This window comes from Myotis yumanensis, unplaced genomic scaffold, assembly GCF_028538775.1.
Source record: "Myotis yumanensis isolate MYYU_CA2020_CCGP unplaced genomic scaffold, mMyoYum1.0.hap1 SCAF_9, whole genome shotgun sequence".
Lineage (NCBI taxonomy): Eukaryota > Metazoa > Chordata > Mammalia > Chiroptera > Vespertilionidae > Myotis > Myotis yumanensis.
Window position 1 is genome coordinate 83841262 of NW_027223760.1, and position 26848 is coordinate 83868109.

The 26848-nt window shown below is 63.6% G+C and overlaps 1 protein-coding gene across 1 annotated transcript in view; it reads right to left on the bottom strand.

Moving 5' to 3' along the window:
* Window positions 1–8907: 8907 nt before the first annotated feature.
* The window catches only part of SPMIP7 (sperm microtubule inner protein 7), a 36515-nt gene continuing 18574 nt past the window's right edge, over window positions 8908–26848 (bottom strand). The window contains exons 8-9 of the mRNA XM_070425230.1: window positions 11199–11306; window positions 8908–9028 (exon numbers count right to left, since the gene is read on the bottom strand). Of these exons, the coding sequence (XP_070281331.1) occupies window positions 8908–9028; window positions 11199–11306 (229 nt within the window). The remainder of the gene's footprint in view (window positions 9029–11198; window positions 11307–26848) is intronic.

Below are 26848 nucleotides of genomic sequence, written 5' to 3' on the forward strand. Positions count from 1 at the left end.
CAGCGTGGCCGAGATGTGTGTGTGGCAGCCGGGACCGGGGGCAGCTCTCTGTGGGCAGTGCCCCCTGCATGTCCACACCCTGTACCGGGGGGAGGGAGGGGGGAGGGAGGAGGGGATGAAGGCAGGCATCATGGATGTTTCTGTCTCTCTCCCTTCCTCTGTCCCGGGAGGGGATGGGCAGGCATCCGGGACAATACAGAGGCCACACGCTGTGGCCGTGGCCCGGCTCTCGGACCCGCTCTGACAGTGACGAGCTGGGCACTTCTGGGCAAAAGTACTCAAGTCCATGTATCTCCTTTTCCTCAGAAATTTTAGCAAAAAACTGCTAGCTGGCGTGGCTCCGTGGTTGAGCGTTGACCTATGAACCAGGAGGACACAGTTCGATTCCCCATCAGGGCACAGGCTGGGGTTGTGGACTCCACCCCCAGTGGGGGGTGTGCAGGAGGCGGCCGATCCATGATCCTCTCTCATCATGGATGTTTCTCTCTCTCTCCCTTCCTCTCTGAAATCAATAACAAAAAGTGAAAAGAAAATGCTGCCCTGTCTCCGGGGGTGGCTCCTGGTTGTCACTGGGGGAGCTTCTGGAAATCTCCTTCGTGCCCAAATCCCGAAACCCACCGCTGTTGGTCATTCTGGGGTTGGAGGCGGTTCCCTTTGCCGCACCCGGCCGCTCTGGCTGCAGGGGACTGCGTGGCCCACCTCCCGCCTGTGAGTGTGGAGTTGGGGGGCCAGTGCGGGCGGCCCTTCCCCTAGTCCTTGTGCTGTGGACGGAGCTTGTGGCGAGCCCACCGCTGCAGCTCTGCTGGCGTCGGATGAGCCTGATGGTCCTCAGCCTGGACGGCAGCCAGGTGGCCGGAGGACCCCGGCAACGACAGGGTTAACCGCCCACCCGAGCTGCTTCCAGGGGCAGAAGTCAGGAGCCACAGCCTGGGAAGCGCCTGCAGGAAAGAGGAAGCTCTGGCTGTGCTTGAGGTCCAGATGGGCGGGGACGGGGAAGGAGCGGGCTCCTGGGACTCATCACAGCTTCACCCAAAAAGAAAGCGCGGAGCCTGGCCTGGCCCCGCAGCTGGCCGGGTCTGGGTGTGCGTCTGGGGCAGGAGCGCGAGGGCTCCCCTGAGGGCGGTTCCCTCTGTCTCCCTGAGGCGCGGGCATCTGGGGCGCATGGCGTCTGGCACGCAGCCTGGGGCTGGACGTGGTGCACCAGGCCTGGCCGAGTGGGATGACGGAACAGGCAGAACCCTGACCGGGACACAGCCATGTCCGTTCTCCAGGCCGTGGGCAGATGGCGGCGGCCTGGCCTGGCTGCCCGTCTCCCCTGCACAGCGCGTGGTGCCGACCTCGGCACAGACCCAGCCTCCGGGGTGCAGACCCAGCCAGGCCGCCGGTTGCTGGAGACACAGTGTCACTAAACTCTCAGCGCCGGGTTCCGTGAGTGAGCTGACCTCTCGTCGGCCGCCACAGCTCTGCTGTTACATTTCGGAGCAGTAACGGTGCCATGGCAGCACACTGCGCACGTGTGAGCGTGTGTGAGCGTGCCAGTGTGTGTGCCCACGTGTTGTGCATGTGTGTGTGTGAATATGTGTGGGAGAGTGTGTGCACCCATGTGTGCATGAGTGTGTGTGCATGTGTGTGTGTGAATATGTGTGGGAGAGTGTGTGCACCCATGTGTGCATGAGTGTGTGTGCATGTGTGTGTGTGAATGTGTGGAGAGAGTGTGTACGTGCATGTGTGAGTGCATGAGTGTGTGAATGTATAAAGTGTGTGTGTGTGTGCACAAGTTTGTACATGTGTGAGTGTGTGAATGTATGGAGAGTATGTGCGCGAGTATGTGAATGTGTGGATGTGTGGAGTGTGTGTGCGTGCATGTGTGTGTGTGGAGAGTGTGCATGTGTGTGAGTGTGCCTGTGTGTGCATGTGTGGAGAGTATGCATGTGAGTGTGCTTGAGTGTGTGCATGTGTGTGTGAGTGTGTGAATGTGTGGAGAGAGTGTGTGTGTGCATGTGTGGAGAGTATGTGTGTGTTTGTCCGTGCATGTGTGTGGAGTGTGTGTGCATGTGTGTGCGTGTGTGAATGTGTGGGGAGTGTGTACGTGCATGTATGTGCATGTGTGGAGTGTGTGTGCATGTGTGGAAAGTATGTGTGTGTGTGCGTGCATGTGTGTGTGTGGAGTGCGTGTGAGTGTGTGAAAGTGTGGAGAGTGTGTATGTGCATGTGTGTGTGCATGTGTGGAGAGTGTGTATGTGCATGTGTGTGTGCATGTGTGGAGTGTGTGTGTGTGTGTGTGTGTGAGTTGTGGAGAGTGTGTGTGTGTGTGTGTGTGTGGAGAGTGTGTGTGCATATGTGTGTGCGTGTGTGGAGAGTATGTGTGTGTGTGTGTGTGGAGAGTGTGTATGTGTGTGTGTGTGAGAGTGTGTGTGTGTGGAGAGTGTGTGTGTGTGTTGTGGAGAGTGTGTGTGTGTGTGTATGAGAGTGTGTGTGTGTGTATGAGTGTGTGTGTGTGAGTTGTGGAGAGTGTATGTGTGTGTGTGAGTTGTGGAGAGTGTATATGTGTGTGTGTGTGTGTGTGTGTGTGTGGAGAGTGTGTGTGCGCATGTGTGTGTGAGTGTGTAGTCATTTTGTGGGAGACGCGTGGCACCACCTTGCACAGTGCCTGGTCTCCCGTCTCTTGACTAGTGCTGGGCGTTGGCATGGGACCTCCATGTCTCTGATGAAATATCACATTTTTTCCAGGAATCGGTGCCTCTGGAACACGAGTGTCCGCCCTGCGACGGGGAGGGAGGGCAGGCAGCCGCCTGGTACATTCCAGAAGCCCCCTGGGCGGGACCACCACGGAGGTCAGCCGGCCCAGCTTCCTCCGCGAGGGACAGGGGGACTTTTCGGTCGGGACCCTTGGGCAATCCCCGGGCTGTTAGCAAACGGTCACAGGACCGGCGGGCGAGGCGGGGGGCGGCTCTGAAAGCCTCCGAGGGGAAACGGGCGCAGAGGTGCTGGAGAGGGAACTACTGCGCTCGCCTCGTCCAGAAATTTCCTGTGGGTGTTTCACTTCGCGTTTAGGAAGGATTGAGGAACTCTCGGGAATCCAGTGCACGGGGTTGTGCTCCGTGGACAGAGCCGCAGCCAGGCCTCCGGCCTCGGGACTCCGCTCGCCCAGGGCAGGGCGGCGGCCAGTCCCCTCCTTCCCGCCCCCAGCCGGTGGCCTGGAGCTGGCATGTGGCACTGCCTGTCTTCTTTTCTCTCCGGGTCTTAAACAAAGAAAAAGAAGGAGGAAAAGAGGAAACACTGACAGGGGTGCCTCTCAGGGCTCATCCTGGGCTGCACAAAATGCGGGAACACTCGCGTCACTGGTCCCAGGTCCCTCCACCGCCACCAGCAGCAGTAAAACCAGGCAGGCCAGCGCCTGACACGGTGGTAAAGCGCCCGTCATAGCATCGTGCCCAGCACTGCACCAGCATCGCGCCCAGCACTGCACCAGCATCGCGCCCATCACAGCACCAGCATCGCGCCCGTCACTGCACCAGCATCGTGCCCGTCACTGCACCAGCATCGCGCCCGTCACTGCACCAGCATCGCGCCCAGCACTGCACCAGCATCGCGCCCATCACAGCACCAGCATCGCGCCCGTCACTGCACCAGCATCGTGCCCAGCACTGCACCAGCATCGCGCCCAGCACTGCACCAGCATCGCGCCCATCACAGCACCAGCATCGCGCCCGTCACAGCACCAGCATCGCGCCCAGCACTGCACCAGCATCGCGCCCGTCACAGCACCAGCATCGCGCCCGTCACTGCATCAGCATCGCGCCCGTCACTGCACCAGCATCGCGCCCGTCACTGCACCAGCATCGCGCCCATCACTGCATCAGCATCGCGCCCATCACTGCATCAGCATCGTGACCAGCACAGCACCGGGGAGGCGCCTCCTGGCAGGGATCTCGGCTGCTCTGCGGGCTTTGAGCGCGGGTTTGGGAAGATGGGAGAAGGGAGGCCGCGGGATTCCCTTTCATTTCATGGATCCTTAACCCGCACTGGAGGCGGCTCTGGGTTTTAGACACAGCTGGTGCGCCAGTAATTATTTCAAACACTTAAAAAAGCTAGTTAATGATGTTCAACATAAGTAATCATGTTAAATAGTAAAATTTAATTTCTTAAAAACTTAAATCCTCCTATCTCCTGGAACTCATTGTTCGGCGGGATGTCTGCGTAAATTAAATTCTCTCCGCGCTACAGCATCAGTTCCGTATGGTAATTACCTGCAGATTGGATCTGTCAGCGGCCGGGAAGCACGCCTGACATTATACCCTCTTCACAAAAACGATTACAAAAAATTAAGACGAATGAGGAAAATTACGCCGCGGCCGGTGAGCCCCCACAAAGCCCTCATGGATCACGGGACGGAGCGGCATTGTGTGGGGCTCAGCTTTAATGACGCGCCAGATAATCAGCGCGTCCATTACAGGCGGCAGAAGCCACGATCGCGGAGATAAGGGCCAAAGTGATTTTCCGCCGAGTGGAAGCAATTTATTAGACACAAAACCCCTTTCTAACGGCGGCCGGGAGAGCAGGGACTTGGGGAAGTTGGACAAAGCGGTCAGGTCGGTCCCGGGATGGCCTTGGCCTCTGGCCTCCCTCTCGGGCTGCGGGCTGCGTGCGGCTCGGCAGCTGGGCTCAGCAGCCAGCCCCCGGCGTCCTCGGGAGCTGCTGGGACAATCTGCTCCGGGGCAGGGGCCTCCCGCTGCTCCTGGCGCCTGGGCGAGTCCCGGGCACTGCTCACCTGGACGGCGGGGGCCTGGCCACGGTGGCGCCGTCGGGCGTGGTGAGCAGGGACAGCCAGGCGCTGGGCGGGTTGGGAGGTCTGTGGGCTGCGCAGAGTCCACACGCCCGGGCGGGAGCCTGGGTCTGACCCCGAGGCAGGTTACTCAGCAGCATCGGTGGTTCTACGTGGATCGTTTCCATGTGCCCAGGACTGTGTGCTCTCTCCTCACCCCGGGGGCCGGCGTGGGATGCCCGGCTCCCATCCGAGGGGCAGGAGCGCCTCCGTGGCTCTGGGGCCAAGAGCTGAGCTCCCGGCACAGAAGATCAGGGCCGCCCAGGCCGTCCAGTGTCCTTGCCACACGGAGTCGTCCCTGTGCTGCAGGGGGTCCCACATGGACGTGGCCCCAGACAGCCCCTTGGGGACAGAGGGAGGCCCAGGTCCCCTCCAACGCTCCTGCAGGAGCCGCTGGCTGTCCCCAGCACCGGTGAGGCCTGTCATCGGGCCACGCCTGTCTGGGACACCGCTGGCCTGTCCCGGTTCTCAGGGGGCCTGGAAAGCCCTGACCCTGTGTGCTCCCACTGCTCCGAGGACGAGATGAGGCCGGCTCCAGCCCGGGCCTGCGGCTGGTCAATTCCTCAAGAGGCAACTCGGGGAGGGACACAGTCCACTGGGCTGCCGCCTCCCCGCCACACACTGCCCCCCAACACTGCCCCGCCCCCCCCGCACACTGCCCTCCCACACACTGCCCCCCCACTGCCCCGCCCCCCCCACACTGCCCCGCCCCACACACACACACTGCCCCGCCCTCCCCCCCCCCCCGCACACTGCCCTCCCACACAATGCCCCCCACCCCCACTGCCTCGCCTGCCCCCGCACACTGCCCTCCCCCTCCCGCACACTGCCTCCCCCCACCCCCCTGCACACTGCCCTCCCACACACTGCCCAGCCCTCCCTGCCCCGCACACTGCCCCACTGAGGCTCTGCCCACCGCTCTAATGTGTATTAATAATCCGTGACCTTTACCAGGTGGCAGCTGACACATCCCTTTAAACAGCAAAACCATGAAGCCCGGAACCTGGACTGCATGTCGCACTGCGGTCAGGGCCACTCGGAAGAGGCAGTAGGGGCAGGGTCTGCGGAGAGCGGTCCTCCCTGATCCCAGTCTCTCAGAGGTTCGGACCATGTCTGCTGCGCCATAGCGAGTACCCCCCTCCCCTCCAAGCCCCTCTCTCAGGTCGCCAGGGCGACACAGCTGGCGTATCTGACCACAGGTCACGGAGCAGACGCACCTGGCAGGGCACCCGAGTTGGTCTCGTGATCTGGGGGGCCACGCTCCCCGCAGGGCCTGCCTGCGTGTGCAGCCGTGACCCTCCCCGCTCACCTGCTGGCCCTGTGCGTGGAGGTCAGCGCGAGGTGGACACTCAGCCTGACCCTGGGCCCGAGTGAGGCCACCGAGTCCTGGGAACAGAGGGGCCGAGGGCCAGGGTTTCCTGACACCGGGCTGGCCCCAGCGTGGGAGGCGGCTGTGGACTGGGAAACGCAGTGTGGCCTCGGCGTCTGAGCCGGCGTCGTCACCGCAGGGGCCTCCTGACATGGCGGCGAGCACGCAGGGCGGCCACTCACAGCTGTGACTCCGAGGGCCCTCAGGGAGACGTGTTGCTGTGTGCCCTCAGGTGACCGAGTACAGAGGGGGTGGCCCTGACCCGCTACTGCAGGGGGCGCACACCCAGCGTGTCGAGTGGGGTTTGGAAATGCCCCCTTCCCTGCAGAAACTAGCCCCCAAGTCGCTCAGCAGCCACAGCTCTGGCTACCCCCAACCCAGCCCCCCCGTTGTCTCTCCTCGAGGCTACTCTGCAGGGCCTGCCCCTCCGGCCACCTGGAGCCCTGGCCTGCAGCTCTCAGTGCTGTGGGGCTCGGCACTGGGGCTCCCTCCACACAGACCCTCCCGGACTCTCCAGGCTGAGTTCCCGCCTGCCTTCTGTCTGCCCCTCAGCACGCTGCCCGCGGACACACCTCCACAGCCCAGGCTGGGTTTGCAGTGCGAGAGCCGGGAAGTCAGGCTGCTCCACGCACAGGCGACAAGTGGGACCACTCGGGGCGGCCGCGGGCAGGCGGCTCGGGCACAGCCCCTTCCTGGGCCGGGGGACGCAGGAGCAGTGGCCTGGCAGGCAGCCTGCAGCCGGGCAGCTGTCTGTAGGGGACATGGAACCACTGTGAGGACAGCAGCTGCGTGTCCACTCAAAACCAGGCGTGAGCGAGACAGACAAGCGCCTGAGCTGCAGCCATGCGCAGCCTCGGTGTGTGCCCGCCCGGAGCCCACAGCCGCTGGTGCACGGACCTCCCACAGCAGAGCTGCCAGCCAGGGCTCGCGGGGCCTTCCTAATACAGGTGCTGTGTCTCCGAGCACACGGTGCTGCAGTGGGCTCCTTCCTCCTGGTGAGCACTCGCTCCCATCCCTCTCGGCTGTAAGACCTGCACCTCTGCTTCTTTATGCAAACACACGTGCTCCCTGGGGAGGCTGCTTGCTTGGCCAAACCCTGGAAGTCAAGTTGCAAAGTCTGAACGCGCGTTCCTGGCAGAGTGCGGGACACATCGGCGTGCCCCTGGGGCAGGTGTGGCGTCTGTGGGGATGAAGCCGGCCCTGCTCCGGCCCCACCACGGGGCAGGCTTTGCTCCATGGCTCCTGAGGTGCAGCAGTGCTGGTCGCCGTTCCTGTTATTTATAAAGGTGATTGTGGGTATCCTTTGCCTTGTTTCTGTTGGTGCTGTTTTTTAAATCATGGACTGTTTTTATAATAAACACTTGAGGCCCGGTGGACGAATTTGTGCACGGGTGGGGTCCCTCGTCCTGGCCAGCAATCAGAGCCGATTGGGGCCATCTCGCCCAGTCCCGATTGGAGCCAATGGGGGCCAGCTGGCCGGGGGAGGGTCCGAAGGAGATTGGCTGACTGTGGGAGATTGGCTGTGGGAGTGCACTCCTGCACTGAGCGGCTGCCCCCCAGTGGTCAGGGCATGTCATAGCTATTGGCTGGTCATCCAGTTGTAACAGTTGCTTAGGCTTTTATATATATATAGATATGAATCTTTTGTCTGACATACTTTCCCAACAGCTGTCTTAAAATTTGGGTGGTATATTTTTTATGTTAACAATATATTTTTTCTTCATGATTTATTGCTTCCCTGGAAAATGTTCCACTCTCACCTATAAACCGATTCTCCTGAATTTCCAGGTAACCTAAGGAAAATTCTCTACTAAAGCTGTGTCTGAGGAGCAGTGTACTTTCGTTGTCTGGGTGAGACCAGCATCTGCTTTTCTGTTTATTTCCAAGTAGTTGTCTCCATATTATCTATTGAAAAAGATCAATACTATGCTTGGAGGTTTAAACGATCTCTGTATCTGCTCAGTTCCTCCTCCCTTCTATCATGGGGAGCATGCTGTCGTATTGTTGCACACGCGCTGTACTGCTGAACAGACACTGTGAAACCCTTCGTTGCTAGAATGCGCTTGTGAGCTTGCACTTTCTCTCCCAGGTGCTGGTACTCCCTGACACGGCCTGGTTCTGTGTCATCCTGGAGGAGCACGCAGAGAGGAGAGAGCAACGAGTGGGGAGACTGCGCGAGGAGAGGGCCGAGGGCAGGAGGCGGGTGTGTGGGTGCTGCTGGATCAAGTCTCAGCAGGGCCACTGGCTGACGCCACAGTGGACGTGCCTGGCATTTCTGCCGTGGCCTCCATGGGGCCTGGGGTGCTGGTCCCTGGAGCCCGAGGGCCTGGCCAGGGAGGCCCGTCCTTCCTCAGGGCCTGTCCCCGAGATGCAGCCCTGTCGTGGCAGGAAGAGCACCGCTTCCCTCTCGGTCAATAGTGACAACAGGTGGACTCTGGTCTGGACACTCTGCCTTCACGACCACCCATGATCTGCCGTCTAAAACCCGCATTCACCGGTCAGGACAGGACCCCGGAGGCTGGGCAACCCCACGCGACAAGGACTCTCCTCACACAGAGCCTGGCCACCCACGGCCTCTGCCCCACCCCTCTGCTCGGTCAGAGAAGGGCATCAGACCTCACTCGCCGTCGGAGCACACGCGGTCTTTTATTCCCAGCACGGCCCACCACAGCCCTCCCACGGCCGAGGGGTAGTCTCCCTGGACAGCAGCTCTTCAGTAGCCGACAGTCTGCTTCCTGTTGTTGAAGGGGTTGTAGGGCTTCACCGTTGAGACCATTCGGGACAGTGGTGCCTGACGACGGAAGAGGGTGACGGCCATGTCTCTCTTCAAGAGGCTGAAACACACAGGAGGAGAAAGAAAACGAACACATCAACAAGCATAACGGACACAACCTCGTCTCTCTCAACTACAGGTGCCCACGTACCAGAGAGAGAACGTCAACGAAAGAGAAAGTAGGAATTATTAGTCATTGTGTGTATTGTTTCGTTAATTTTGTTTATTGCATTGTTTCACTTATCACATTACATGCATTATATTGCAATCAGTTTTGTTTTTCTAATATATTTCTATGATTTTAGAGAGGAAGGGAGAAGAGTGAGAGAGATAGAAACATCAGTGATGCAAGGGAATCCTCCATCGGCTGCCTCCTGCACGCCCCACACTGGGGATGGAGCCTGAACCTGGGCATGTGCCCTGACCAGGAATCAAACCATGACCTCCTGATTCACAGGTCGATGCTCAACCACTGAGCCACACTGGCCGGGCTGCAATCAGTTGTACTGATTGAGAATCTGTGTCTAGATTTACAGTAGGTGCTAAGGATACAAAAAACCCAGCTAAACGGAGGGGAGGCTGTTGAGAGGCAGCGGAACAGCCCTGGGATTCCCAGTCTCTGTGGGGGGCTGAGGGTGGGAGGGACTCAGAGGGGTCACCTCTCTGGGCCTGGCGTCCATCCTGTCTCGTGTGGACGTGTGTCATGCTGACTCCCTTCAACCACTGCACCCTCCTCAGCAGCCATGCCCTCGGCCGAGGCCGCGCACGGCAGGGACAGTGACCAGGTGCCCACGCCCCGTGGCACCGGGGCTGCAGGGCTGACAGTGCCCTCCGGAGACCCAAGGTTTGGCCACGAGGGCCCAGCGGTGGGCTCCCTGGAGCCAGGACGCCCTGCCCACGGGCAGCCCGGCCCCACACCTGTGAGACCACGGCCAGCCCCAGGGTCCCTGTGGGAGCCCCTCCCCTGAGGCCTCCTGGGCCCTTACAGATGATCGACCTCATCTGCAGTGGGAGGCGCCCTCATGGGGCTGGGTCGGTGCTGGAGCAGCACAGATTCCGTGAGCCTGGCAGCAGGAAGCACTCGGCAAGGGAGGTGGCGGCCAGGGTGGCATTCGCCGTCCCTCCTGCAGATGCTTAGTTCTTGCTCCCTGTTGGGCTGTGAGCTTTTTGCAAACTGGGTCTGACTCCTGTGAACTCCCGTCCGCAGTCGACGCTGGCTGACCCGTGGAAGAGCATGGGAATTAGCCAGCGAACGCCTGAGCCGATGAGAGTGAGAGCCGTGTGGCCCGCACCGGGCCCAGCACCCCGCCAGCGCTGCCTTTCTGCGGGCCCCGCTAACCCACACCGGTCCCTCCAGGTGCTCGGTCCCTCCAGGTGCCTGGTCCCTCCAGGTGCTCGGCTACATCTGCGCTCTTGCTCTCCGCTCCATGGCATGGCCGGCTCCAGCACCACGGAGGCTCCAGGGACTGTGCCCTCCCTGCTGTCTGTCTTCCCCATCAGGCGTCAGCTCCGGGGAGGCGGGAATGTTTCTGCTCAGCCCGTGGGTTCAGTGCCCGGAGCGTGCCCGGCCCAGAGTGGACGCTCCTGAGCGTCTGAAGGACGAATGACCGATCTCCCTGAAGGAGCAGAGGCCCCTTTGCCGGGGAACTGCCGTCCTGCGGGCACACACCCAGCGCCCAAGAGTCTCCCTGGCCACCCGGCCGCAGCTGCCCTGGTGAGGACGCATCTGCATTGTCCAAGCCGTGTCGCCTTGGGGGCGAGGCCGTCACCGACGCTCAGGTGCGGTTTAACGAGTGGCCATGAGCTGCTTCTCTCCAGCAGCTCGAACAGGGTCGGTGCCCCTCCCCTCCCGTCTCGTGTTTGCAGTTGGCAGAATGTCTAAAATGCAGGACTTTGAACAGAGCACCCCTCCGCTGGCAACACAGGTGCCGCCCCAAGGAGCGGAGCGCAGTGTCCGGGCAGCTCGCCCCTGCGCTGTGCGGCACCCCCCCTCCCCCCACCGTGCAGACCGGGGTGCGCATCGCGGAGCCCAGAGGTGGACGCCCACTGGGAGCGCTCGGAGCTCCCGGCTGCTCCCGCACAGCCGTGGGAACGAGCTCTCCGTGCCTGGGGACTGGCACCCCATTCTTTACACCACGTGACTCGCCTGTTAGCAGCTAATTGCTCTGTAATGGCAGAGCCGTCGTGAGGCGCCCCGGGACCCTGCACGTTGACGGATGGGCCATACTCACCGGTGCACCGCCGAGTCCAGCGAGGGGACGGCGGCGGGAACGTGGGCGTTTGCCGGGTGGGTGGCTGTGAAATGGACCTTCCCCGTGTACCCCGGGACGTTGGCAGAGCTGCAGGAGGTTGAGAGCGGGGAGGAGAGAGAAGGAAGCGGTGATGAGTGGCGCAGCCGGGATGCCAAGGCGGACGCCGTCTAAGGCATGGTCCTTCGGGAAGGGGCAGGCGGCTCGCCCAGGACTGAGACACTCACCGCAGGTCCACGTTTTCTTACCACAGTGGGACCTCGTTTCTCGAACTTAGTTCCTCCCAGAAGGCTGTTCGAGAAGCGATTTGTTCGAAACAGAATCATTTTTCCCCGATAGAAATAATGTAAATTGAATGAATCTGTTCCAGACCCCAAGTGATTCCTGTTCGACCTCTCTGATCTGCCCCACATGCGTACGGTACTGTTTCATCTGCAGATAAACACTTTCCTCAAGTTGATGGAACCACCCCTACTCCCGCTAAAGGCTTCTTCAGGTGCCACAGCCCCGAGCGGCCGGGCTGACTGCCTCTCCTGCAAATCAACAGCCGTCTCCCCCCTCTGAGATGGCCGCGCTGGTCCACAAGCCCTTCCCGCCCCAGCAGCGCCAGCTCCCGCCTCTCCCCTCTGTGAAGCTGCTCCTCCCCAGCAGCTGCGCTCCCCTCCCCCTCCCCCTGCCCTCCCCCCCTTACATCCCACCCTCTTCCCCTCCCCCCTCCCCCCCTCCCCCTTCCCCCCTCCCTGTGGCCAGTGGCCTGCGCGGTGCCCTCCGTCCTGTGAGGCATCAACATGAAAGGTTGTCAGGTCGGAAACTGAAGTTCCAGTCGACACCAGAGATAGTTTTTTCTGCGAACGACCTGGTCCAGAACCCAGGGGGAAGCCTTCGAGAAATGAGGTGGGGCCGCATTTGCGAGTTGGCGGGTTACATGGCTCCGCTTCCCAGCGAAGGCAGCCGGTTCCTTCAGAGCAGCCGCCCCCACCGCCCGGACCTGCCCCACCAGCCGCGGCACACGGCTGCCTCTAAGTGACACCTTTCTCGTCACCACGAATGCTCTGCACCACGGCTTCCCCCGATTTCCTGAAACCGCACACCGTAGCCTGTACAGCCCTCCTCTGCTTCCCCCCGATCCCGCCAGCCGGGGGGGACGAGAGAACACAGAGCGCGTGCGGAACCCCCTCTCCAAGCCTCCCCTGCGCCCAGGAGCACAGCCCGTGCCCTGCAGAGGCTTCTGCCCACTCGTGTGCAGGGAGCTCTAGGGCGTGTCCTGGGGAGGCGGTTGGGGCCTCCGCCTCCCCTCCAGGGCCCGGAACGCGGGAGCAGGAACGCACAGCAAGCCGGGCATGAGCGTCCCTTCCACACAGCGGGGCTAGGCCTCCGCCTCTAGGGGGACAAAGGTGAGCCCGCAGTGTCATGCCCGCAGCACAAAGGGCAGCCCCCCACCCCCGCCACACACACACACACACACACACAGCATCAGCCTCCGGCAGAGCACTGGGCGTGTGCGGGGCCAGAGGTCAGAGAAGAACGCGTCCCTGACAGGCCTCATGTGTCTCCTTCCAGGGGACACTGTGACCACGCGCTGACCTCCCTGCTGGCAGGGACACGGCAGGGGCACCAGTGCTCACAGGAGGGAGCTCGCACCCAGGGCAAGAGCAGAGCACACAGAACCAGCCAGTGGATCTCACGAGGCCAGAACAGGGAGCTGAAGGGCAGGGCCCCCCAGGAGCCAGTCCCCCCCAGCCCTAGGCAACACCCTGAGCAGCTGGGAGGCTACGGTGCGGGCAGCCCATGGGCCTCACTCAGCCTGGGCTCTCGGGAGCCCCAGTGGCCACAGGGACTTTGTACTTCGGTGCTCAACTACCTTCAGTGGAAACACAGGGCTTTAAAGAGATCAGATGCACAGAGAGCCCAGCCCAGAGGGGGAGGGGAGGGGAGGGGAGGGGAGGGGAGGGGAGCTGGAAGGGAGGGGGGAAGGGAGGGGAGGGGAAGGGAGGGGAGGGGAGGGGAGCTGGAGGGGAGGGGAGGGGAGGGGAGGGGAGCTGGAGGGGAGGGGAGCTGGAGGGGAGGGGAGGGGAGGGGAGGGGAGCTGGAAGGGAAGGGAGGGGAGGGGAGGGGAGCTGGAGGGGAGGTGAGGGGAGGGGAGGGGAGAGTGCAGACAGCTGTCCAGATGTGGAGACGGTGCCGCCAAACGCTGGGCACACTGTGCTCTGGGGCTTCGGGAGGCCCTGTGATCCCGACCCCCGTGGCCTGGGCTCCCCGGGCGACACCGTGGGCGGTGGAGAGGGGGGGCTGTGGAGAGCCACAGTCTCCGGTGGGCTGGCATCGCTGATTCCGGGCCGTGCCCCTCGGGGCTTCTTGGAATCTTCTTGAACAAGCGCAGGAATGTCAGAGAGGTACCCCAGAGCGAAATGCTTCCTGTGTGTCTCCCCAAACACGCACGCTTCCATGCGGTCACAGGAACCCGCCTCTGTGACGGGCTTCCCCCCCGCCCCCCCCAAAACACCTGCAGAGCCGGGCCCTGGAGGGTCAGCAGAGCCGGGCCCGGAGGGGGAGAGCGGTGGGGAGCCGGGCAGCCGGGCAGCCAGCTGTGTCTTGGGAGGGGCCGGGTGGACAGCAGCACCCAGCTTCCTGGGGGACAGCTCCCCGTGAGCACAGCACAGGGCTGCCCACGACGTCATGGACGCGCTCTATCCCACTGCGTCGTCTCTGATGATAAGCCGGGAGCAAGGAGGCCGAATGGAAGACCAGCTGTGGGCTCGAGGCGGATTCAGTCCCACAGGGACTGACGTCTGGAAGCGCCAGTTGTCCCCCTGCGGCTCCTCCTCCGACCACTGGACCCTCAGGGGCCGCAGGGCAGGCTCCCTCCACCCAGCTCTCCAGTGGAGGGAACTGAGACCACCCCCCTGAAGGCGGACTTCAGGGGAGGGGCGCCGTCACAGCCCCAGCCCAGGAAAGCAGAGAAGAGTCCGCATTTTCATCTCTCAGTTGCCAGTTCTTTGAACACCACCTGTAACCAGTTCCAAAAATACGCCCGGACTTCTCGCTGCAGCCGTGGGCAAACTACGGCCCGCGGGCCGGATCCGGCCGTTTGAAATGAATAAAACTAAAAAAAAAAAAAAAGACCGTACCCTTTTATGTAATGATGTTTACTTTGAATTTATATTAGTTCACACAAACACTCCATCCATGCTTCTGTTCCGGCCTTCCGGTCCAGTTTAAGAACCCATTGTGGCCCTCGAGTCAAAAAGTTTGCCCACCCCTGCACTGCTGGGTAAACTGGCAGGAATCACTGTCTAAGTCAGTGGTTCTCAACCTTGGCTGCACATTAGAGTCACCTGGGAATCTTTTTAAAATCCTGATTTCTGGGCCCCATCCTCCAGAAATTCTGTTTCTTTGTTATGGGTGGGGCCACAACATTAGTAACAAAGAAACAGAATTTCCGGAGGATGGAGCCCAGAAATCAGGATTTTAAAAAGATTCCCAGGTGACTCTAATGTGCAGCCGAGGTTGAGAACCACTGGCCGAAGTTTACAACCAGCTGGTTTTGTTCAGCAAAGCAGAGCAAACTGGAAGCTACTCCCTAGGGGGTGAGGGAGTGTGGTGAGCAGGAAGGAGAGCACAGCTGGTGCGCACTTCAAGGCCAGCCAGGCTGCAGAGAACACGGAACAAGCATGTTACCTGGGGAACGCAGGCATGTCACACAGTCAGAGCCCCGTGAGCACACGCCTCTGGATACACGCGTGACTGATACCGCGGGAGCACCGCGCCCGTGAATCGCCTGTTTAACCCTCGCGCGTGCCGTGTCGCTGTGGGGCTGGGGTCAGGCCCATTTCACAGATGTGGGCCTGGGGCGTCAGAGCGTCTAAGTGCTGTGCCCAGAGCTAACTCAGTGCAAGTGGCAGGACGGACCCCACGCAGAGGCCAGGGCGGGAGCACGTGCACCGGCTGGGACACGCCGGCCCTCCTCCCCAGGCCCCGGGCCGAGCCAGGAGAGCCATTTGGGGACAGCGCCGCATGGGGGTGGGTGCGAGTCCAGTCACCTGGCCTGTCCTTCAGGGAGCGTGGCTGGCAGTGCAGAGCAGGCGGAGGGCGGGCGGGCTCCTGATGGCCTCCAGCTCAGGACTGCAGATGCCCACATGGGGCTTAAAGAACCCCAGGGGCCAGAGACACACAGGCAGGTAAGAGGGGTAGAGCCACAAGGGGCGTGGGCCCGGGCCCAGGGCAGCTAGCAGGTAACTGCAGGGCCGCCCTGCCAGCCGCGTGCCCTCACACAGGGCTGGAGGCTCTGAGGTCCTGCGGGACCCATGTCACCTGGGTGCAGAGCTGGCGCAGGGCATGCTGGGGGGTGGGGAGCAGTGGGAGGGGGACCCCACGAGGTCCAGGCTGGCTTCGGGGAGGCCTGGGGTGGGGCGCAGCGAGAGGGAGGAGCAGAGAGGCCATGAGTTGTGGCTCCTCTGCTGCCACCGTTGCTGGAAACCCGGGCAAGGCGAGCACCGTATGGTCCCTGGACTGTCTCTCTGGGTGTGAGCGACGCTGGCCTCAGGGCTGTCAGGAGCTGACCAGCCGATCCTTCCCTCCTGTTCTGAGGACCTGCAGCTGCCCTGGCAGCAGGGGCACCGCGTACCGGGAGGGGGAGGAGGGCTGGGAGCAGGGGCACCGTGTACCGGGAGGGGGAGGAGGGCTGGCAGCAGGGGCACCGCGTACCTGGAGGGGGAGGAGGGCTGGGAGCAGGGGCACCGCGTACCGGGAGGGGGAGGAGGGCTGGGAGCAGGGGCACCGCGTACCGGGAGGGGGAGGAGGGCTGGGAGCAGGGGCACCGCGTAGCGGAGGGGGAGGAGGGCTGGGAGCAGGGGCACCGCGTAGCGGAGGGGGAGGAGGGCTGGGAGCAGGGGCACCGCGTAGCGGAGGGGGAGGAGGGCTGGGAGCAGGGGCACCGCGTAGCGGAGGGGGAGGAGGGCTGGGAGCAGGGGCACCGCGTACCGGGAGGGGGAGGAGGGCTGGGAGCAGGGGCACCGCGTAGCGGAGGGGGAGGAGGGCTGGGAGCAGGGGCACCGCGTACCGGGAGGGGGAGGAGGGCTGGGAGCAGGGGCACCGCGTAGCGGAGGGGGAGGAGGGCTGGCAGCAGGGGGCACCGCGTACCGGGAGGGGGGAGGAGGGCTGGGAGCAGGGGCACCGCGTAGCGGAGGGGGAGGAGGGCTGGGAGCAGGGGCACCGCGTACCTGGAGGGGGAGGAGGGCTGGGAGCAGGGGCACCGCGTAGCGGAGGGGGAGGAGGGCTGGGAGCAGGGGCACCGCGTAGGGGAGGGGGAGGAGGGCTGGGAGCAGGGGCACCGCGTACCTGGAGGGGGGAGGAGGGCTGGCAGCAGGGGCACCGCGTAGGGGAGGGGGAGGAGGGCTGGGAGCAGGGGCACCGCGTACCTGGAGGGGGAGGAGGGCTGGCAGCAGGGGCACCGCGTAGGGGAGGGGGAGGAGGGCTGGGAGCAGGGGCACCGCGTAGGGGAGGGGGAGGAGGGCTGGGAGCAGGGGCACCGCGTACCGGGAGGGGAGGAGGGCTGGGAGCAGGGGCACCGCGTACCGGGAGGGGGAGGAGGGCTGGGAGCAGGGGCACCGCGTACCTGGAGGGGGAGGAGGGGCTGGGAGCAGGGGCACCGCGTACCTGGAGGGGGAGGAGGGCTGGCAGCAGGGGCACCGCGTAGGGGAGGGGGAGGAGGGCTGGGAGCAGGGGCACCGCGTAGGGGAGGGGGAGGAGGGCTGGGAGCAGGGTGAGGGAGGAGGCGCTGGCCTGACCCGGCTCTCCCGCCTCAGCGCCCTGCCAGGCGGGGGCGGCCTGTGCCCGCACGCAGACCCGCGCTGCTTTAGCCACTGAGGCAGAAGCCAGAGCCTCTGAGAGGCAGGAGCGCCCGGCTGGTGCGAGGGGCTGCCCGTCAGAGCCTGGCTGTGGGGAGACGGGGTTTGAAAGGTGCAACATGTCGGCCCATCAGGGAGGCCCCCGCCTGCCGTCGTGGGAAGGTCACACCTGTGACCTACGGGGCGCGTCCATGACGGCCCATCTGACAAGCCCGGAGCCGGTACCGGACGGTGCGGGTGGTGAGAGGGCAGCGATGCCACCTTCAGCGTGACCCGCTGTGATGCCCTCACCAGAGGGAGTGCCCGGGACGGGAGCCTCCAAACTCTTAACGACGGCGGCGCTGCTGTGTGACCGCGGCGATCATTCTATTGTCGTTGGCTTTTCTGTACTTTCCTGTAATGACAGGTTCAGTCCCACAGGGATTTTCACAAAACGGTTTCCTAAGCTCTAAGTGCAGTCACACCAGTTTAAAAGGACGGGCCATGCCCGACGGCGGGTCGTGCCAGGACACAAAGTCAATTAGCACAAAAGCCGTGAGAAGCACCCCCTTCAGGAAAGGGGTGCCTGCATGGAGCCGCCTGTCGGTCCCTGTCCTGACTCTGCCTGAAGCGTGGCTTCGACGATGGACGGCGAGAGGAAGGCCACGAGCCGTGAGGACAGCCTCGAGAGGAAGGCCACGAGCCGTTGAGGACAGCCTGCGATGACCTCACACAGGCGCCCCTCACACAGGCGCCCCTCACACAGGCGCCCCTCACACAGGCGCCCCTCACACAGACACACCTCACACAGGCGCCCTCACACAGGCGCCCCTCACACAGGCGCCCCTCACACAGACACACCTCACACAGGCGCCCCTCACACAGGCGCCCCTCACACAGACACACCTCACACAGGCGCCCCCTCACACAGGCGCCCCCTCACAAGGCGCCCCTCACACAGGCACACCTCACACAGGCGCCCCTCACACAGACACACCTCACACAGGCGCCCCTCACACAGACACACCTCACACAGGCACACCTCACACAGGCGCCCCTCACACAGACACACCTCACACAGGCGCCCCTCACACAGACACACCTCACACAGGCGCCCCTCACACAGGCGCCCCTCACACAGGCGCCCCTCACACAGGCGCCCCTCACACAGACACACCTCACACAGGCGCCCCTCACACAGACACACCTCACACAGGCGCCCCTCACACAGACACACCTCACACAGGTGCCCCTCACACAGACCACACCTCACACAGGCGCCCCTCACACAGGCGCCCCCTCACAAGGCGCCCCTCACACAGGCACACCTCACACAGGCGCCCCCTCACATAGGCGCCCCCTCACAAGGCGCCCCTCACACAGGCACACCTCACACAGGCGCCCCCTCACACAGGCGCCCCCCTCACAAGGCGCCCCTCACACAGGCACACCTCACACAGGCGCCCCTCACACAGACACACCTCACACAGGCGCCCCCTCACACAGACACACCTCACACAGGCACCCCTCACACAGGCGCCCCTCACACAGGCACACCTCACACAGGCGCCCCTCACACAGGCGCCCCTCACAGAGGCGCCCCTCACACAGACACACCTCACACATGCGCCCCTCACACAGACACACCTCACACAGGCGCCCTCACACAGGCGCCCCTCACACAGACACCCCTCACACAGGCGCCCCTCACACAGACACCCCTCACACAGGCGCCCCTCACACAGACACACCTCACACAGGCGCCCCTCACACAGACACACCTCACACAGGCGCCCCTCACACAGACACACCTCACACAGGCGCCCCTCACACAGACACACCTCACACAGGCGCCCCTCACACAGACACACCTCACACAGGCGCCCCCTCACACAGACACACCTCACACAGGCGCCCCTCACACAGACACACCTCACACAGGCGCCCCCTCACACAGACACACCTCACACAGGCGCCCCTCACACAGACACACTTCACACAGGCGCCCCTCACACAGAGCGCCCCTCACACAGGCGCCCCTCACACAGGCGCCCCTCACACAGACACCCCTCACACAGGCGCCCCTCACACAGGCGCCCCTCACACAGGCGCCCCTCACACAGACACACCTCACACAGGCGCCCCTCACCCAGGCGCCCCTCACACAGGCGCCCCCTCACAACAGGCGCCCCTCACACAGGCGCCCCTCACACAGGCGCCCCTCACACAGACACACCTCACACAGGCGCCCCTCACACAGACGCCCCTCACACAGGCGCCCCTCACACAGACACACCTCACACAGGCGCCCCTCACACAGACACACCTCACACAGGCGCCCCTCACACAGGCGCCCCCTCACAAGGCGCCCCTCACACAGGCACACCTCACACAGGCGCCCCCTCACACAGGCGCCCCCTCACAAGGCGCCCCTCACACAGGCACACCTCACACAGGCGCCCCCTCACACAGGCGCCCCCTCACAAGGCGCCCCTCACACAGACACACCTCACACAGGCGCCCCTCACACAGACACACCTCACACAGGCGCCCCTCACACAGACACACCTCACACAGGCACCCCTCACACAGGCGCCCCTCACACAGGCACACCTCACACAGGCGCCCCTCACACAGGCGCCCCTCACACAGGCGCCCCTCACACAGACACACCTCACACAGGCGCCCCTCACACAGGCGCCCCTCACACAGACACCCCTCACACAGACACACCTCACACAGGCGCCCCTCACACAGACACACCTCACACAGACACACCTCACACAGGCGCCCCTCACACAGGCGCCCCTCACACAGGCACACCTCACACAGACACACCTCACACAGGCGCCCCTCACACAGACACACCTCACACAGGCGCCCCTCACACAGGCACACCTCACACAGGCGCCCCTCACACAGACACACCTCACACAGGCGCCCCTCACACAGACACACCTCACACAGGCACACCTCACACAGGCGCCCCTCACACAGACACACCTCACACAGGCGCCCCTCACACAGACACACCTCACACAGGCGCCCCTCACACAGGCGCCCCTCACACAGACGCCCCTCACACAGACACACCTCACACAGGCGCCCCTCACACAGACACACCTCACACAGGCGCCCCTCACACAGACACACCTCACAAGGCGCCCCTCACACAGGCACACCTCACACAGGCGCCCCTCACACAGACACACCTCACACAGGCGCCCCTCACACAGGACACACCTCACACAGACACACCTCACACAGGCGCCCCTCACACAGGCGCCCCTCACACAGGCACACCTCACACAGGCGCCCCTCACACAGACACACCTCACACAGGCGCCCCTCACACAGACACACCTCACACAGGCGCCCCTCACACAGGCGCCCCTCACACAGGCGCCCCTCACACAGACACACCTCACACAGGCGCCCCTCACACAGACACACCTCACACAGGCGCCCCTCACACAGGCGCCCCCTCACAAGGCGCCCCTCACACAGGCACAACCTCACACAGGCGCCCCCTCACACAGGCGCCCCCTCACAAGGCGCCCCTCACACAGGCACACCTCACACAGGCGCCCCCTCACACAGACACACCTCACACAGGCGCCCCTCACACAGACACACCTCACACAGGCACCCCTCACACAGGCGCCCCTCACACAGGCACACCTCACACAGGCGCCCCTCACACAGGCGCCCCTCACACAGGCGCCCCTCACACAGGCGCCCCTCACACAGACACCCCTCACACAGGCGCCCCTCACACAGACACCCCTCACACAGGCGCCCCTCACACAGACACACCTCACACAGGCGCCCCTCACACAGACACACCTCACACAGGCGCCCCTCACACAGACACACCTCACACAGGCGCCCCTCACACAGACACACCTCACACAGGCGCCCCCTCACACAGACACACCTCACACAGGCGCCCCTCACACAGACACACCTCACACAGGCGCCCCCTCACACAGACACACCTCACACAGGCGCCCCTCACACAGACACACCTCACCCAGGCGCCCCTCACACAGACACCCCTCACACAGGCGCCCCCTCACACAGGCGCCCCTCACACAGACACCACCTCACACAGGCACACCTCACCCAGGCGCCCCTCACACAGGCGCCCCTCACACAGGCGCCCCTCACACAGGCGCCCCTCACACAGACACACCTCACACAGGCGCCTCTCACACAGACACACCTCACACAGGCACACCTCACCCAGGCGCCCCTCACACAGACACCCCTCACACAGGCGCCCCCTCACACAGGCGCCCCTCACACAGACACACCTCACACAGGCACACCTCACCCAGGCGCCCCTCACACAGGCGCCCCTCACACAGACACACCTCACCCAGGCGCCCCTCACACAGGCGCCCCTCACACAGGCGCCCCTCACACAGGCGCCCCTCACACAGACACACCTCACACAGGCGCCCCTCACACAGACACACCTCACACAGGCACACCTCACCCAGGCGCCCCTCACACAGGCGCCCCTCACACAGACACACCTCACCCAGGCGCCCCTCACACAGGCGCCCCTCACACAGGCGCCCCTCACACAGGCGCCCCTCACACAGACACACCTCACACAGGCGCCCCTCACACAGGCGCCCCTCACACAGACACACCTCACACAGGCGCCCCTCACACAGACACACCTCACACAGGCGCCCCCTCACACAGGCGCCCCTCACACAGGCACACCTCACCCAGGCGCCCCTCACACAGACACACCTCACACAGGCGCCCCTCACCCAGGCGCCCCTCACCCAGGGGCCCCTCACACAGGCGCCCCTCACACAGGCGCCCCTCACACAGACACCCCTCACACAGGCGCCCCTCACACAGGCGCCCCTCACACAGGCGCCCCTCACACAGACACACCTCACACAGGCGCCCCTCACCCAGGCGCCCCTCACACAGGCGCCCCTCACACAGGCGCCCCTCACACAGGCGCCCCTCACACAGGCGCCCCTCACACAGACACACCTCACACAGGCGCCCCTCACACAGACGCCCCTCACACAGGCGCCCCTCACACAGACACACCTCACACAGGCGCCCCTCACACAGACACACCTCACACAGGCGCCCCTCACACAGGCGCCCCCTCACAAGGCGCCCCTCACACAGGCACACCTCACACAGGCGCCCCCTCACACAGGCGCCCCCTCACAAGGCGCCCCTCACACAGGCACACCTCACACAGGCGCCCCCTCACACAGGCGCCCCCTCACAAGGCGCCCCTCACACAGACACACCTCACACAGGCGCCCCTCACACAGACACACCTCACACAGGCGCCCCTCACACAGACACACCTCACACAGGCACCCCTCACACAGGCGCCCCTCACACAGGCACACCTCACACAGGCGCCCCTCACACAGGCGCCCCTCACACAGGCGCCCCTCACACAGACACACCTCACACAGGCGCCCCTCACACAGGCGCCCCTCACACAGACACCCCTCACACAGACACACCTCACACAGGCGCCCCTCACACAGACACACCTCACACAGACACACCTCACACAGGCGCCCCCTCACACAGACACACCTCACACAGGCGCCCCTCACACAGACACACCTCACCCAGGCGCCCCTCACACAGACACCCCTCACACAGGCGCCCCCTCACACAGGCGCCCCTCACACAGACACACCTCACACAGGCACACCTCACCCAGGCGCCCCTCACACAGGCGCCCCTCACACAGGCGCCCCTCACACAGGCGCCCCTCACACAGACACACCTCACACAGGCGCCTCTCACACAGACACACCTCACACAGGCACACCTCACCCAGGCGCCCCTCACACAGGCGCCCCTCACACAGACACACCTCACCCAGGCGCCCCTCACACAGGCGCCCCTCACACAGGCGCCCCTCACACAGGCGCCCCTCACACAGACACCCCTCACACAGACACACCTCACACAGGCGCCCCTCACACAGACACACCTCACACAGACACACCTCACACAGGCGCCCCTCACACAGGCGCCCCTCACACAGGCACACCTCACACAGACACACCTCACACAGGCGCCCCTCACACAGACACACCTCACACAGGCGCCCCTCACACAGGCACACCTCACACAGGCGCCCCTCACACAGACACACCTCACACAGGCGCCCCTCACACAGACACACCTCACACAGGCACACCTCACACAGGCGCCCCTCACACAGACACACCTCACACAGGCGCCCCTCACACAGACACACCTCACACAGGCGCCCCTCACACAGGCGCCCCTCACACAGACGCCCCTCACACAGACACACCTCACACAGGCGCCCCTCACACAGACACACCTCACACAGGCGCCCCTCACACAGACACACCTCACAAGGCGCCCCTCACACAGGCACACCTCACACAGGCGCCCCTCACACAGACACACCTCACACAGGCGCCCCTCACACAGACACACCTCACACAGACACACCTCACACAGGCGCCCCTCACACAGGCGCCCCTCACACAGGCACACCTCACACAGGCGCCCCTCACACAGACACACCTCACACAGGCGCCCCTCACACAGACACACCTCACACAGGCGCCCCTCACACAGGCGCCCCTCACACAGGCGCCCCTCACACAGACACACCTCACACAGGCGCCCCTCACACAGACACACCTCACACAGGCGCCCCTCACACAGGCGCCCCCTCACAAGGCGCCCCTCACACAGGCACACCTCACACAGGCGCCCCCTCACACAGGCGCCCCCTCACAAGGCGCCCCTCACACAGGCACACCTCACACAGGCGCCCCCTCACACAGACACACCTCACACAGGCGCCCCTCACACAGACACACCTCACACAGGCACCCCTCACACAGGCGCCCCTCACACAGGCACACCTCACACAGGCGCCCCTCACACAGGCGCCCCTCACACAGGCGCCCCTCACACAGGCGCCCCTCACACAGACACCCCTCACACAGGCGCCCCTCACACAGACACCCCTCACACAGGCGCCCCTCACACAGACACACCTCACACAGGCGCCCCTCACACAGACACACCTCACACAGGCGCCCCTCACACAGACACACCTCACACAGGCGCCCCTCACACAGACACACCTCACACAGGCGCCCCCCTCACACAGACACACCTCACACAGGCGCCCCTCACACAGACACACCTCACACAGGCGCCCCCTCACACAGACACACCTCACACAGGCGCCCCTCACACAGACACACCTCACCCAGGCGCCCCTCACACAGACACCCCTCACACAGGCGCCCCCTCACACAGGCGCCCCTCACACAGACACACCTCACACAGGCACACCTCACCCAGGCGCCCCTCACACAGGCGCCCCTCACACAGGCGCCCCTCACACAGGCGCCCCTCACACAGACACACCTCACACAGGCGCCTCTCACACAGACACACCTCACACAGGCACACCTCACCCAGGCGCCCCTCACACAGACACCCCTCACACAGGCGCCCCCTCACACAGGCGCCCCTCACACAGACACACCTCACACAGGCACACCTCACCCAGGCGCCCCTCACACAGGCGCCCCTCACACAGACACACCTCACCCAGGCGCCCCTCACACAGGCGCCCCTCACACAGGCGCCCCTCACACAGGCGCCCCTCACACAGACACACCTCACACAGGCGCCCCTCACACAGACACACCTCACACAGGCACACCTCACCCAGGCGCCCCTCACACAGGCGCCCCTCACACAGACACACCTCACCCAGGCGCCCCTCACACAGGCGCCCCTCACACAGGCGCCCCTCACACAGGCGCCCCTCACACAGACACACCTCACACAGGCGCCCCTCACACAGGCGCCCCTCACACAGACACACCTCACACAGGCGCCCCTCACACAGACACACCTCACACAGGCGCCCCCTCACACAGGCGCCCCTCACACAGGCACACCTCACCCAGGCGCCCCTCACACAGACACACCTCACACAGGCGCCCCTCACCCAGGCGCCCCTCACCCAGGGGCCCCTCACACAGGCGCCCCTCACACAGGCGCCCCTCACACAGGCGCCCCTCACACAGGGGCCCCTCACACAGGCGCCCCCTCAGAAAGCCTGGATGAGACCGAGAGGAAGAGCCGTGCTCGCCCAGCAGGACGGAGCCCCCTGCACGCAGCTCCCCAGCTCGCCGGCCCCAGGACTGGACTTGATGCAGACGCCATCACAGGCACTGCTGTCAGCTCCACGTGGTTTAGAGAAGAGGCATATTCTGTTCAGAGACCCCATCTGTGCACTGAAGTCACCAAGAGGGCCAGCGGGGCAGGCACAGAGTCTGGTGGAGATGACGTCTGTGGGGCAGGGACAGGGAGGTGGTCGGGAGGAGCCCAGGGTGGTTAGAGACATTCCTGAGATGCTGCGGGAGGGGGGGGGGGGGGGGGGGGGGCAGTGCTTACTTGTTACTCTACTCCATAGGGAGCAGGGAGCACTGCATGTTTGTATCCCTATTTCATAATGAAATCGGAAGCACTTCTTTGTGAAATGAGGGACATCCATAGAACAACAATAAAGATAATTTTTTTTTAAAGGTTAAGTAAGAGTATGTTCAAATGGAAACCTAATCTAAGGAAGAAACTCTGCACCTCGCGGGCCCTCTAGTGCCCGACCTGGGTAACTGCAGTTAACGTCCTGATCCCTCACTGATCTCCAGGGCAAGGGAAACCACACACACACACACACACACACACACACACACACACACACACACCCCAGGTGACATCACACCACACAGGCTGTGCCCAGAAGCAAAGCACCAGCAGCCGAGACACGGCCAGAGGGAGGACGCCCCCCGAACCACCTGACAAGGGCCCAACACCCGAAGTTTATAAAGAGCTTAACACCACTCAGCACCAACACACACCAAACCATGCAACTCAGAAATGGGCAGAGGACCCGGACAGACACTTCTCCCAGAGGACACACAGACGGCCAACAGACACCTGAGAATAGATGCTCAGTGTCACTGACTGTCAGAGAGAAGCCACTTAAACCACGAGGTATCACCTCACACCCGTCAGCAAGGCCACGGTCAATACACCAGCAAACACGTGCAGGCGAGGATGCGGAGGAGAGATCACCCTGCACTGCTGCTGGGACTGCAGGCTGGTGCAGCCGCCGTGGGGGACAGCGTGGCGTTTCCGGAAAAGACTGGAAATGGACCTGCCTTATGACTCTCGGTCCCACTTCCAGGAATTTATCCAAAAAACCCAAACACTAACTGGAACGCACATGCGCCCCCACGGTCACTGCAGTGTTGCTCACACAGCCTCGCTGTGGAGGCGCCCAGTGCCCTCGGGGACGAGGGACGAAGAAGCCGGTGCTGTGTGCATGGAGCCCCTCGGCCGTAGGAAGAGGGACAGCTGACCGTCTGCGACAGCATGGAGGGGCCTGGAGGGCGTTACGCTCAGTGAAGTCAGTCAGTCAGAGAAAGACAAGTGCCCTGACTTCACGGACATGTGGAAGCTGGAGAACAGTCTCAGCAACAAACCAAATGGAACCAGACCCACAGATGCAGAGAACAGACTCATGCGGGGGGCCTAGGGGGGGTGAAGGGACCGAGGAGCACAGCTGGGAAGTCCCCCACATTCACGGCGGGGGGGCGGGTGATACAGCACAAGAAACAGCCAGGAAGATGGCGACACGACGCCGGGGCCAGGTGGGCACTGGGAATAGCGAGGGGAGCCCTGTGTCAAGTACACGATTGTCTGGCCACTCAGCTGTCACCCGGAACC